This window comes from Ciconia boyciana, chromosome 10 (assembly GCF_034638445.1).
Source record: "Ciconia boyciana chromosome 10, ASM3463844v1, whole genome shotgun sequence".
Taxonomy (NCBI): Eukaryota; Metazoa; Chordata; class Aves; order Ciconiiformes; family Ciconiidae; genus Ciconia; species Ciconia boyciana.
The window spans coordinates 40561025-40576037 of record NC_132943.1 but is presented as its reverse complement, the minus strand read 5'-3'; the positions used below and the strand labels follow the sequence as shown (position 1 = coordinate 40576037).

Genomic DNA, 15013 nt, shown 5'->3' with positions numbered 1-15013 from the left:
CCTCATTCTGATTCAAAATGTGAAAGTATGGCTCAATTTTGAAACTAGACAATCTTTATGAGTTTCTTCAAAGTAGATTTTATTGAGTCCTGATACGGATACATTTGGTGTGTTGAAAAATAACTACAAATCTGATAGTAAATATTTCATTTAAAAGCTGTCCATCGCCTAAGGGAAAAGGAAGAAAAAGAAACAGAGTATGAATGTAAAAGATGCCAGGAGAAGTTAGGCTAAACTCTGTGCCTTTTCACATTGCTTTGATGGTACAAAGCTACTAGTCTGACTAGCCAACTTGGCAATTTAAGGAACATTAACTACCTTCTTTATTGAGACCAAAGCAAAAAAACCCTCAACCAAAACTATAACAGCAGTTTAAAATCAACTCAATCATGTCTTGCACTGCACACTGTCAAGATGTGTTAATAATAAAAAACGTGCAGTGTCATCATTGCATGGTATCATTCCAAGGAAAGCTGTAGTTAATTAGGGGCTTCTAATTAAACAACATCCATCCCTGCTTAATTTCTTTAAAATGTATACTAACCCTAAATTTCCCAAAATTAAAATGCTTCTTACGAGAAGATATAAAACTATAATCAGCAGTTATCAAGTGGAGAGAAGTTATAAAAGAAGCTAAGAATCTTCATGTAGGCTGCTTAAGAACAAAAGAATGAATTATTTAAATAAACTAGGAATTAATTTATGTCATATACATCTGACACTAGATAAAGAAGTGAAAATTCCAGGTCTTTTTGTGGAAAAGCAAAAGGTGTCAACAATTACTTTTTTGTATATTTGGAAATGAGTAAAAGAATAGATTAATACCTTAGTAACAAGATACTATATTAATGGTTGTACAGGATAATTAACAGTGATCATGATAGATTAGTTACTTTTTTAATTTGCACCTGAACCAATGCACCAAAGCACACTAGTAATGAGTGAGGACTGATGTAAACAATTACATTTTTTAGAATTTTAAAATAAAATTTTGATTATGGGTGAAATTTCAGGGAGCTAGACAAAAGTTACTGTGTTAAATGAAAAGGAAAACCAGTAAGTGATGGACTAAAAACCAGCAACCAGAAAGCAGCAACGGCTCCAATTCAGACATTTATTCACCCTGAGGTCTGCTGCAGGACAGTACAGAATTGTATTTCTCTGTGGCCTAATTCTGCCATATTTTGCACTACTGAAAGAAACCAGAGAAAAATGGAGGACTGGTCCAATGAGTATACAATGGATAAAATGGAGAAAAAAAAATTCTGAATGTTCTGACTTTGGTGAAAATAATTTCTCAAGTTTAAAGCATAAATAACAATGTTTGCATTTAACATACAGCCTACAGCATATGTCTGCAAAACCAAATAACCGCCTGTGTTTACATGAGATATATGATGTTCAGTTTGATTTGCATATCAGAGATCAAGCTGTAAATCTCTGACGATATTTACAGTTGGATAATTGAAATTAATCCTGCCAAAATGACTTTGACAGTCCTGAATTTATGGTCTGAGAAAACAATCCTGGAACTGTTTGCTGAGCTATTAACATGGCTGGCTATATATTTTCAACCTGAGCTATGCGCTGAATAAAAACCTGTTCACAAATTATAAGCCTCTTCCTTTCTTCCCCCACCCCGTGTTCAAGTTGCTCCCTATAATCATTAAGAAGATGGGATAACCTTGAAGATAGCAGATATGCATGTGGTTTGCTGCTTTTGGTTTTGTTTATTTTTTCTAACCATGGCAGGTACATTAGTTATCTTTCTGGCTCCCCCCGACGTTATGCCATTTTCTTTTTAATTTCTTTAGAAGCAGCCACTTCTCCCAGCAGAAAGCGGGGGGAGGGGGGGATCAGTAGTAGTTTCACCTTCTAATAAAACAAAATTCAAACAATTAGCAGGCTGAATTTTCTTACCATTGGCAAAGTATTACATAATTTATTAAAACTGTTGGCAACGTTTTCCTATTTAGGAGATGTTGCACCTCCTATTCTTTGGACTCCCATAATGGATTTGATGATTGTGAAAGTTGCACCTTGGGTTTTGGTGCTAAAAGATAGCAAACAGCCTCCCTTCTTGATACCAAGTTTTCCACCACAGAGAACTCTGTTGTGGGTATTTCAAAAACTATGTTTATGGATTTAAAAAGTACATTTCTAATATATAAAAGCAGCTTTTTGAAATCTGGAAATAAAGAGACGACTGCCACCCATTACAGAAATGTATGTATTTATATTTGTAGCATTTGTTTACAACGTATCTCTTTTAGAAAGGTGGCAGTGATAGCTTTGATATTCATCTTGCCTTCTTTTCCCTCCCCACAATATGCTGCTTTCCAGGACCATTCAGTCTGAAAGCAGGCATCCATCCAAATATGTAATATTAAGGAAGAAAGACAGCTCTCGTTTATAAAATGTTAATTCCTTATTAGTGGAAAGAATAAATCACTAGATTAAGCAGAATAACTCTGATCACTGATTATTATCCTACCACAACTATGTTATTTTGTGCTCTGGACCCTGTTCAGAGCTTGTGTCAACTGGCAGACACCTGGAGAGGGAAAAGTCCAAAGATGACAACTAGATAAGCACATATTCTATGAGGATGGGAAGAAAAAATTTTCTAAGCATCGAAAACCCTTGTGGTAAGCCTGCTCCACCTTCCCATTTTGTTGCACACACCCAGACTGTAAAGGAGTCTGAAGGAGGTTACATATTTATATGGTACCTCACACAGCTGGCTTCATTCGTATCAGAGAACTCCAGGCACATAATAAATTTACAGGTGACACTCTGGGAAACAACTAGGATTAGCATTGCCAAACTCAGCCAATTAGCTTGGCAATTAGTACTGCCAAGCCAAAATACACTGCAGGTTCTTCTGTATAGCATTTCTGTATATAAGTATCAGCAAATTAACAGTCCAGACTGGAAACTACCAGCCTGATTAAGCTGTCAATAGCTTTCCCTTACTTCCACATCTTGCCATATATTCTGCACGGGTTGATTTTTCACTTGCATTAGTCAACATGGGCATAAGGATCCATTGCAGCTGACTGTTCTGCAGAATTAGGTCTTCAGGCGGGATGTCTTAAGCTTGAAACAGCCATGTCTTGTTGTCATCAAATCCCTTTTTACAGAAGCTCTTCAAGAGCATCTGATTTTTCCACTGTACTCATTTTACACTAAGTGCATACACCACATACACTTCTACAGCACATCTTACAAATTCATCTAAACAGACAAGCTAAACAGAACTCAACTTCTTTTGGACTTAGGTAATGTAACATACCTGAACACAGGGGCTTTTCTTGTGAACAGACTGAAAGTCTGCCAGGGAGGCTTTATTTCATACTCTGAATATCCCTATTTTAAGCATACTGTGCCACGTCTTTGTGCCACCTCCTGCTCCCTTCAGCCACTGCGATTTTTGCATGACTTAAGGTTTCAATAATTATATGCTGATAACTAGCCTTTCACATCATGGCTGTACTCCTTACTCTCTTATTTTCAAATGCAAAATGCACATCATATACACTGAAGGTAAAAATGAGAGTTGGTAATGAGTGTGAGTGGGAGGCATGGGTTGGAGATGAAGATTTGCTTTGATTCCTCTGACTACAAAAGCTTCCTCGGTAGAGAAGATATTTTAGTGTCTAAACAAAACCTTTGTCTATGCAAATTCAAAACCATTCTGACATAAAATTAAAGCTATTCTTAGTATTATTTCTTAAAGGTCATGAATATGCCATAAAGGATGATCAAAGTATTAAAATCCTACAACAGGTTAAGAAAAGAGGCAACAATACAATAGATTTCTGGTGTTTCCATTTCTAAGCAAAACACTGACCATTAATTCTTATTACTGATAGTTACGGTGGAAGCATCATCTGTTATCAGAACTGGCTGACAATTTCTGTTATAAAACCCACTTCTCAGTTGTCTTGAACTTTGCCAATCTTTAACTGCTTTGTCTATGATTTTATAAAAATTGAGTATTTGTTTCAAGCTTTCGTTTTAAGTAGCTGCTCTCAGCTTAGCCAAAATAATTCGGAATAATTCCTGAAAGGATACGTTGCTTATCCCATTTTGAAAACAATGTTCTTGTTATTATTTAATGCTTCCTTAAGTCACGATTTGAAAGCAAGACCGAAAATCTGATACTGACAGAGTTTTAATTAGCTCTTAAAAAAATCTGGCTGAATTACCACACTTTAAAAAATCTCAACTCATACATGCTTATCAGAGAAGTACTTCACTTTTACAACAAAACCCCTCGACACTCCCACTTCCCCAGACACATTCCTAAAATAGGTCTCTAGGTCTTAGTTGCAGGGCTCACTGCAATTGCAGCAGAGCGGGAGTGGTCTAAGCAAAAGGAACAAACGAAGAAAGTCTCCCTTGCTTTTTCAGTGAAGCTTCTTTCCCTGCAGTGGCCAACGGGCTTGAAGGAGTATTTCACCTCATTCAAATGCAAAGGAAGAAAAGGACTGAGAGGAAACAGAAAAATCCATTCGGACTGGGTAATAAAGAACCAGGGAAAACACCTATGAGACTGGAGACTTCTTTGTGGACTGATGAGTTGCAGGTGTTAAAAATCAGACCTAGTACAGTACAGTGGTGTCAGTAACACTACTCCTAAGTCATGCAGGAGTCTAGAAGGAACCGTTCAGAAAAAAAACCAAATTCATTCCATTCCTTTAATGTGTAAATTAATCAAAATATGTCACCTCAAATATAACTGAAGAAAGTTGAGGAACTAATAATTAATTGGTAAGCAGGAATATACTAATATTCTAGAAGCACCTTCATAAAAATGCATTTGCCTGGATAATAAAGAAAATGAAGAGGTATACATTGATTTATTAACCAGGAGTCACCTTGCCAAAAACATATATAACAAATAAAATAAATTTCCACTTGTCCAACCTTAAATTAAAGTGTGTTGTATACTCATGAGAAAGAAATACTATATAGAAAAGTTACTTAAATTTTTGTTCAGTTACTTATGTAAATTACATACTGAAGCTTTGACCTTAAAAAAACACCACCACAGAATAAGATGCCAAATAAAAGCAAATACTTTTTTTTGGCACTATCTTAAATTAAGCCCTTCCTAGCTCCCTATTTAGTAAAGCCTTTATCTAGTAAATCACATCAAAGCCTTTTTTTTGCACCACTCCCTTTAATTTATCTATGTTCTTAAAATGAAGTCCACAAATTGATGCTAGACATCTCTCTCTCACTGGGCTAAAACAAAACAGTGGTTCTTAAGTAAAGCTATCAATCAGCTAATAAAGAATCTCCAGTAACTCCATACCTGTTAACATCCCATATTTTACTTGTGTTGTCCATGGAGGCAGAAGCCACAAAATCACCACATGAATGCCATGAGCAGTCCCATACAGCGTGGGCATGTCCTTCTAAAGTCAAGATGCATCCACGTTTTGCAAAGTCCCATATCCGCACTGTGGTATCCCCACTTGAAGTGACCAGCTGGGTGCCACTGTTATGAGGAATAAAAATAAAGAGTAGTTTTTAGCAAGGATATGGGTGAAGATATTTCAAAGTACACGGCAAAATAATTTAACTATGTTTAGAAAGACAGGTTAAGTAGCAATTGTTGATTTTACATTAAAATACAGATGAACAAAAATTATGTTTGAAAACATTTCTATTTTTACTTTACACGGTTTTCTGACACATCACAGATGAAGCGGTCATGTATTGAATAAGCTATCAAAAGAAAAGAAAAGGAGATATGAGGTAGCTATCTTCCATGGGAAAGTAAATATGAGCTCTAAAAATTACATTCTTACTTTTTGTAGTCTATTTATGAGTTTATCAGTAAAATAACTTAAGCCCAGAGAACTGCTTTCAAAACAGAATAAAATAGCTTCAGGGAAGAATATTTTCTTATTTCCCAAATCCATACCATTTTCCACACATAAATTATTATTTAAGCATCACAATTTTGTCTCTTCTGACTCAGTATAAACAATTTAACACATTCACTATCTCTTGGGGTCATTGATATGTTATATAAATGAAAAATACAGCGTTCAACTCAGATTTTTTGGCCAAATCTTCAGATATAAACTAGTGTAGTTCTATTTAATTTAAGCATGGACATGTGGCTTCAGACTAAAAGTCCAATTGGTTCAGTAACATGTTATACAACAACTAGTAGGGAATTCTTAATAAAAAGAAAATAGTAAGAAAAAGTACGTAGAGTGCTGCTCTTATTAAACTCTCCCAGACCTAGCCTGTGGCTCAGGATTTCTTTGAGACAGAAGCTTTGTACTTAACAAGCATCCATGGAGGTTTTTTCCATGGCTAATTAATTTTTGAACACATGCAAACCTTTGGCATTCACAATCTCTTGTGTCAATGAATTCCAAAATTTAATTATGCATTGTGTGAAAAACTATTTTGGGGTCTTAAATACCTTACTTCATTTCATTTGATGCTTCTAATTCTAATGCTGTGATTAAAAGTAAACACTGACTACACATTTATCATCTCTAAACCAATTGCGATATTATAGGTCCCCTATCATATTTTACCCACAAAGCTGAAGACTCCTACTCTATTGACTCATTCCTCATACAGACGTCATTCCATCTCTTTGATCACATTTACCATCTTTCTCAGCACCTTTTGAGCTGAAACTGAAGAAACAGGTACCCAAGGAAGGTATACAATGGCACAGTAGTATTTTCTGGTTTATTCTGTATTCTTTTAATTTGATTAGCATTTTTGGTACTATTACACAGAAATTTTCAGAAAACTGACCACAGTGGCTCCAAGGTTTCTTTCCTGAGTACTAATAGCTAGTTTAGACCCATTCTTATCGATGTACAATTAGGACCGTTTTTTCTTATGTGCATTACTTTGCATTCATCTGCACTGACTTTCACCTGCCACTTCACTGTCATGTCAACTGTTGTAACTGGAATTCTTTTCCTGTAATTCTTCACATGCAACCTTCACTTTTATTGCCCTGACTAATTAGCAAACTCATCCACCTCATTCTCTTCCCCAGTTTCCAAGATCATCTTAATAACTTAGGTCCCAGCACAAGTCCTTGTGGGACTCAAGTAATAATTTCTCCATTCTGCAAGTGACATTTTATTCCTATCCTTTCAGCAGTTTTTAAACTCACAAGATAAATTTCCTTTTTATTCAGGACAGTTTTGCTTCTTTGAGAGTTTTTGTCGAATGACCTCAAGAAGAATTTACTGAAAATCCAAGTATACTGAATTTACGAATCTCCCTTGATCAAATGCTCAGCAAGCCCTTCAGAGAACTCGAACAGATTTCTGCGACTTAATTTGCAAAGCCATGCTGACACCTCCCAGTGCTTCACTATAACAAAGGTATCCATGTATCCTGTAATTTTGCTTCTTAATATCATTTCTACCGTCCTTCCCAGTATAAAAGTTACGGCCCCTTCATCCCAAATTCTTTTAAAGTATTGAAAAAAAGTTAATGCAGTCTTCCCAAATTATACCAGGAATAATGGAGGTTTTCTATTGTGTTTACTAAAAAACCAGCAAAAATGTTTGGGGATAATACACAAAAATACAGGCCAAAAATATTTTCACCTTGAGTTTTCAGACCAATTTCTGCTGTTATCTCACCAACATCAATAAGAAGATCTTGCCTTTAGGATCCAATAAACTCTGCTTTTATTTGAATAATGGAAAATGTGCTATCACAGGCAGTAGAAATCCTTCTTCCAAATCTCTGGATATAAAACTGTGGGAACTAAAAACAGCTCAAGGGTTGATCCTAAGCACTGCTGTAAAACTTCATCCTAAGAATATACTCAGAGATACTTAGCTCACTGTGCAGTGTAAAAAAAAAAAAAAGAAGAAGAAAAAAAAACCAACAAAGTTCTGGGAGGGGTGGTGTCAAACCTTTTTTTTATATTCTTCCTTTCCTCCTTTTCCAATAGATGTCCGCCAGATTGTTCTGTAAAAGTACCTACAAAGACAGCTTGAAATATGTGCATCATTTACCTGATAGATCTTAAGGGGGAACTTGCCATTATGAAATATCACCTACCTAAACTTTGGACTGTTTTTAACACTTATGGTTTAGATTGCTATTTTTTGTGAAAATATAATGATAATCCTCATTAAGGCAGTTATACCCCCATGTCTAAGACAAAGCCCTGAGAGATTAATCTCTCAAAAATTTTAACATTGCACAGGAATCATTCTGAAGCTTTTTTCACATATACTGAAGCATAAAGGCTTGAAGCCTGAGTAAGGGTTCGGAGGAGACCCTAATTTTGTCAAGCTGCTAGGAATAACTGTGCTTTTATTAATGAGACACTTGTACTTTTAATAACTCAAGCTAGATCTCACTTCTGGAGACAGATAAAATTAGTGAAATGACAAGTTATCATACCCCTTATACATTTATGAAATAAGAGCTATTTTAAAACAAATTCAGAAGCAGGTATAAAGTGGGACTGATGAAATCTATAATTGATTCAGAGGGTAGTATGCACTGCCACTGTTGTGAATCACAAAAAGAGATTTATTGCTTATGCATTTTTTAATATATAATCCCCAAAATGCTGCATGAAGAACCAGTTCCTTGGGCTGAATTTTAAGAATACACCATCCAGGCAGTGATGAAAATCTTTCAGAAAACAGATATGAGCAGGAAGGTAGTTCAAATGGATTCAATTTGGCGATCTGTGGCAGGGGAAAGAGTTACAAATGAGGTTTAGCACTCCTTACAGATCAAAGAAGAAAAAAAGTGGAGATTGAAAACAAAAGCATAGCTTGTGCAGGAAAAAGTTTTGAGGGACAGACTGACAGTGGAAGTAAGGGCAAAAATACTCAGGAACAGAGGGACCCGATTCCCCAGCCCCCTGCAACACAAGCTCCCTAATATTCCCTGGGCATAAAAAAAAGCATCACTTCATTAAAGAAAGGGGAGTTGCATCAGTTGAGGTTCTGCAATTATGCACGTATGAACTTAACGTCAGCATTTCTGGGAAGCACAAACTGCTGCTTAGCTCTGACAGACATCATTCTTATGTTTTAACACTGGGCCTGCACTTTGTGGCCATGAAATCTTCACCGCACACTAGTATTCAAACCAGACACACACATAATGAAAAAAGAAGTGCTGTGTCAAGCCAAGTCAGGCATCTAAATCAAAATGCTGCTTTGAGAAAAAAATCCTATCTACTTAATAGCTGATCAATAATGACATTCTTTTTCTGATTTGCAGCATTTTTTGGTCCCGGGAGATAAAAGAAACACTCCAAATTCTGATGTAATGTTTTGTTACCCACAACTGCAACCTTTTTTTACTGCACTATTGCTCTCTACATATGATATAAGATTATCTGGGAAAAAAATAAGTGTATCAAGAAAAGTGGATGTTTTTAATGATTTAGGCTGTCCGTTTAACAGTCTATGATACCCACACAGTCCTCTACCATACGACTGATTTTCAAACAAAATGCATACTGATTTTTATATTAAAAACATATGGAAATACAATATTATTAGATGCTCAGCCTTAATTATCAGCAGCTATATACATAATCACCATTTGAATTTAAGATTGATCACTAACAGAGAAAGCTCCAACTAATCCTGTGTGGTGTGTATATCTTTAATTCAGAGGATAATAAAACACTTTAATTCTTTTTTACCAAACAAATCAAAGAAGCAGACAACATATGAAGAGACAAGAACAACATAAATCATATCTTTTTCTGTCACTTGAATCACATTCACATATATGCAAGTAATTGTGCCAACTTTTAGAAATTTGGTGCTAGTAATTTTTTTTAAAGAAAGTGGCAGTACATTTGTGTGCGGTGATCTATGGACCCGATCAGTTGGGTTTGTATGGTCTTGCTTGGTCTGTTTTGGGGGTTTTCTGTTTAGACTTTCTAGCAGACCAAAGCACTACAAAGGGATGAAATATGCCTGTATAGTTTAGAACAAAGTATTTGTGTAGAAAAAACTTTCAAAAGTTCTAGGCAATGCAGAGTCTATGACACCTGTAACCCCTGCATTGTCTCTATGGATAGATCTTTTTTCTTAATACTAAATACACATACAGTTCTACCTTTCAACTGATTTCAGGTATTCCTAGTTGATGCTATAAACCTGCCCCTCCAGAAACAATTAGAGTGGAAAAAAACTTTGGAAATGTTAATTCTGCGTGCCACAAAAGCAGATGGAGCATTAACTTCTCAAGCCTTAACAAATCTTTCCTCCCTCATATTCTAAACATACACATTTCCTTTCATTATACATTCCTCCTTCTTCCAGCTTCCCTGTTCTCACTACAAGATGCCTCTCCATTAATACTTACTGAGTTGTAGACACATCAATAATTAAGGGTCATATTCAGCAACAACGTGAGCCTTTGGCACAGAGTTACTCTACAACATTTCAGGTGACTGATTACCTTTCTGGAATTCCAGTCAAATGAAGGCAATAGCTACACTGACAGTGTTGCCCTGTAAATACATCAAATGTAATATCAACAGTCAAAGCAGCTTCAAATATTGCACAGTGTTCAAGTATTTCTGGGCGATGGACTCAGATCTGAACCTCAAGCTACTTCAGGAGGATTACTCAGGTTTCCCCCAAAGACGCTGTGGAACATAGAGCTAGCAAGCTATTCTGCTTCACAACACCAGCTGCCAAGCAGGACCACAGATCCCATCCTTCAAAATTTACAGGGATTATCATTTTGCATCAGCCAAAAAAAAATGATAAAGCCATTTATCATTAGATCTAGCTGCCTAGGACATCCTTCTCTGAACCTCTCATATCGTTGACTGGAGCAATACCTCTTTATAACCCCTGAGCATTCTTGGTCAGCTTTATTCTGAGTACTGGTGGAGAGAGAGAACATCTTGCTCTACAGTTTATCTGGTAAATAATAGTAAGGTAGACTTCTCTGTCCAACACATCTTATCTTAAGAGTTAATCGCAGGGACATTATTTTTAGCAGTTGCCAGGGACAGTACTGTGAATCAGACAACAATTTTGTTACTGTATTCTACATGGCATTAAGTGAACGTAGCAACATCTTTGCTAGTAGCATTTGTATGTATTATTTACGTAGCACCGTGGACATGCCTGGTGTTCTGCAGACAAACTAAGATACGGCTCTTTTCCTAAGACAATTACAGTCTAAATCAAGAGGTGGTAAGCAAAGCCTTACACAAAGTGCTGTCAAATAATGGTTCTCAAAGCAACACACTAAACCAAACACAACTTGTGTTAAAGTTTTGTCTCCTAAAAGAGCTGCAGCAACAGGTAGCATCTGACTGGAATTTAACCATACAACATAAGCATCAGCAACTCAACAACAAATTTTAAACATACAGTTTCAAACATTACAGGATTAACAGTCTTTTACCATAGCAATTGAAAAACACTTTAAAATCAATACTCTAATTGCTTAATTGGAAAAATGATGTCTCTTTTATTTACCTCTATTCATGCAATTATTCTCAAGCAAAATTCTAAAAGCCACTATACTATTTGCAGTATCAGCGTAGGTAGACCCTAAGCACAGCAAAGCCCAAAGGAAGAACTGCAAATACTGTTAAAGATTAATTTTGCTGACATTTTATGCTAGGCCAAAGAGGAAAGATAAAGAAAGGAAATGTCTAGAAAAACTGAGTTATTCCATGAAAAACAGAACTCATGAAGCCTGAATGCCTATGGAAGTATCTTTTGCCTCTTCACCCCATCATCTTAGCTGTTGATTAAATAAATACATCAGGTTTGATTGATCCTTTAGACTTCTGTCTTCCAAGCTTTGTCAGAATTAGCCTGCAGGTTACAAGTTACTAGAGAGTATGGCAGAGGGTGTAAGGAACATGTGCAGAAGCGGCATAGGAAAGGGGGGGGGGGGGGGGGAGGAGTGCATGCTTGCAAGCTTCATTTTCCTTCGAAACAAGGTTAAAAACAGTGATCCGGACAGTTACACTTAGGAAAGTATATACCTACCAATGGGGTCCCACCTTTGGTTATGAGAGCTGTATTTAAACACTCTCTTTTCCACTTGATACTAAAACCAATGCAAGGGATGGAAATACCAAACCTCAGTTCAGCTGTGCAGTCATTGTAACTCTTCTTTATTGTCCTACTTTGCCGTGCTGTGTTTTTGTCATAGCCCCTCATTTTCTTCTCACCAGAGAAGGTGAATATCGGGCTGAATTTAAAAAAGGTTGGGGTCAACACACTATTTAAAAAGTTCCCATAGAAAATATTGAAAAAACAGCAGGTGATTTTTTCCACACCAGGCAGGAGACTTGCACGCTTCCCTGATAAAGGATGATGTGGGTCCAACTCTTTGTGGATACAAAGGAAGATGGGACAAAGCTCTGGAAGAGGAATACATCAAGGATTACATGGAGACTGCATCTGGCTCAAGACCCTTTGAAATAAGAAGTGGAGTCCAGGAGGGTACTAAGACAAAACCTCACGAATGCCTTCCCTATTCTTATCCATTCCTAGGCATCCCTTGATACTCACTGCTGGGGACAGGATGATGGTCCAGAAGAACTTGGCATGTGCAGCCATCCTTATGTTCTTAGTCTGTACTTGAACACAGCACTCAGGAGCAAAGATTTTGTTTCTAATAGATTTTGTAACCTTGAAACAGACTTGAGATATAGTTCCTTTTTTTTTTTTGTTACTGGAACTCTGAGTCACATTAGTTATTTACAGTGACATTTCTTATTAAAAGCCCTAGGTTTTTGATATCTATGGTTCATTTTGGGTGTTGCTTTCATTATCCTCATGGACTATGTGTCTAAGACACTTCTTACGTAGTAATTGTAATTCGTTTCATCCTTCAGAGTAATCTTAAGCCCAGTTTTACTCCTGTTTTATCAATAGACATAAAATGTCATTTTTACAGACAGTGAATGCTAGAATACTCAGTAGTAGAAATATGAAAATGCCTTTTCTTTTCCTCATTTATCATCAAAGCTGAGGAAAAAAAAAAGAATTAAATTTCAAAAATGCAAAACCATCATAAACCGACATTCTATAAACCAATGAAGAAGTTTCAAAGCCAGGAAGCACGACAGTAGCCAGCAGATGGTGGATGGCACGTAGGTACATGGCTTTTGTCTGAGAAGAAAAATGCAACCATCCTGTAAAAACCTGTGGCACAAGGCTACTGCCTGGAAATCTTCAGAAAACTGTCAATGCATAGTATGCCAAGTGGAAAACTCCAGGTAATTTTTCATTCTACATTACCTAATTGCTAGATCTTTTTATCATATTTCATGCTTATATATTGACCCAAGACAGGATAACTGTTTCCCCCTGCCATTCTACCTGGCTGACAGCTGGGTGTGATATCAAGGGAAAAAAAATAAAGCAGTCTTTTGGCATAGCACCACTTGTCACTGCTTCTAGATAAGACAGACACTGGGACTAGGCATCATAAAAGTAGTAATCTTTTGTTTTAATGAAGCTCACCTTCTTTATTAAAACTTCCTTAAGGCTACTTTACACTTCAAGAGTGACAGTTTCACATCTGCGATAATTTAAATACAACATGCACCTACTACCAAAAAGAGTCCCAGTATGGTATATATGAATTTTCAGACAACAAATTCAAGTCACTCATAAACAAGTTTCAAGCTAACAGGTCCTCCCTATTTTAAAGCATCTTCCCTTTCTGAACTGAGTACTGACGCCAGAAGCTGGCGTATCTAACCATACACACACACAGAGAAATCCTGTTTCACCTGGCGCCTTTCCCACGGCTCTTACCAGCTTATCTCTGTCCCAGTGCACAATTATTCCTTTATTTCAAGGTTTTGGCCCGCTCTAAACACAGCCTATAGTTCTGCATTCAGGATCATTACGATGATTTTTTGTTATGTCCACAAGGTAGCAGATTGCTCCAATTCAGGTTACAATCTATAGACCGCAGTCAGGCCTGCTACATTCAAATCCATTAGCTCTCTAAGATTAGCCTGGTACCCCCACAAAAATATTGAGTGTGTCACCATTCACTGCAGGCTGGTCTTTTTAACGTACAAAAAAATGAGTTAGCTGTCTTTCAATGTCATGTAATTAAAAGTGGTTAAATGAGATTTTAAAATAATTTAGGCACCTGGTAGAAGGCAGTTTTTAGTACATGTAAAATTGCCTTTTAGGAGGCTTTGGAAGCATATCAAATAAGGAATAAAAACAAAAAGACAAAACATAAACTAGTTGCAATAGTTGGAGATTAGATGTAGCAAAACACATGTCAGCAGGCACTAGACAATGCAGGGCTCTATGCAAGATTTAAAGACCGATGAATAATTACCTTTTCAACCAAAAAAATTTTTTTTTTTAAATGAAAAAAAAGATGTCTCTTCTAAAAGCTTTCTGCCAGTGCATGTCCAGCATCCCACACCAAAATTCTACACCTATTTACCAAGAAGTAGGAGCATTTTGGGCATCCTATTTGAAGCAGGGAGCTCATAGGAGCCGAGCCAGTGATATCTCCAACAATTATGAAGGCTGCTTATGCTGAAGGCAAACAGTGTTTCTGGGTCCAGTTGTGCCATCTTGCTTTAGGATATTGCCAAGTAAATTTTCCTCCATTAACTTAATGAGAAATAATTATTTTACCTGAAATTAAATATAATGAGTAAACACTGCAAAAGTACCATATTTTCCAGAAATGGTATCTATTCTGTACCATTCCAATACTTTCCCTCAAACAATGCCAATGGAATTTGAAGTCTTCCTATACGCTATTACATTTTAAAAATAAATTAGTGTATTTAGCCCACATAAAATCATGCACAGTACCAATCAATATCCATAACATAACATTAAACAGTGTGCTATTACTGTGTGACAATCTCAACACCCATCCCATCCAGCACGGGTTGTTTTTCCTCCATTGGAATGACTCCAAAACCTCAAATTTTAATGAAGGGCTGTTGAAGTAGGGAAAAATGTAGTTTGGAAGGAGTTCAGATACATGAATT

The 15013-nt window shown here is 36.5% G+C and overlaps 1 protein-coding gene across 3 annotated transcripts in view; it reads right to left on the bottom strand.

Moving 5' to 3' along the window:
- The window catches only part of SPAG16 (sperm associated antigen 16), a 419391-nt gene that overhangs the window by 180268 nt on the left and 224110 nt on the right, over positions 1–15013 (bottom strand). For all 3 annotated transcript variants that reach the window (XM_072875058.1, XM_072875060.1, XM_072875061.1), the window contains exon 12: positions 5324–5509. In XM_072875058.1, coding sequence (XP_072731159.1) covers positions 5324–5509 — 186 coding nt within the window. The remainder of the gene's footprint in view (positions 1–5323; positions 5510–15013) is intronic.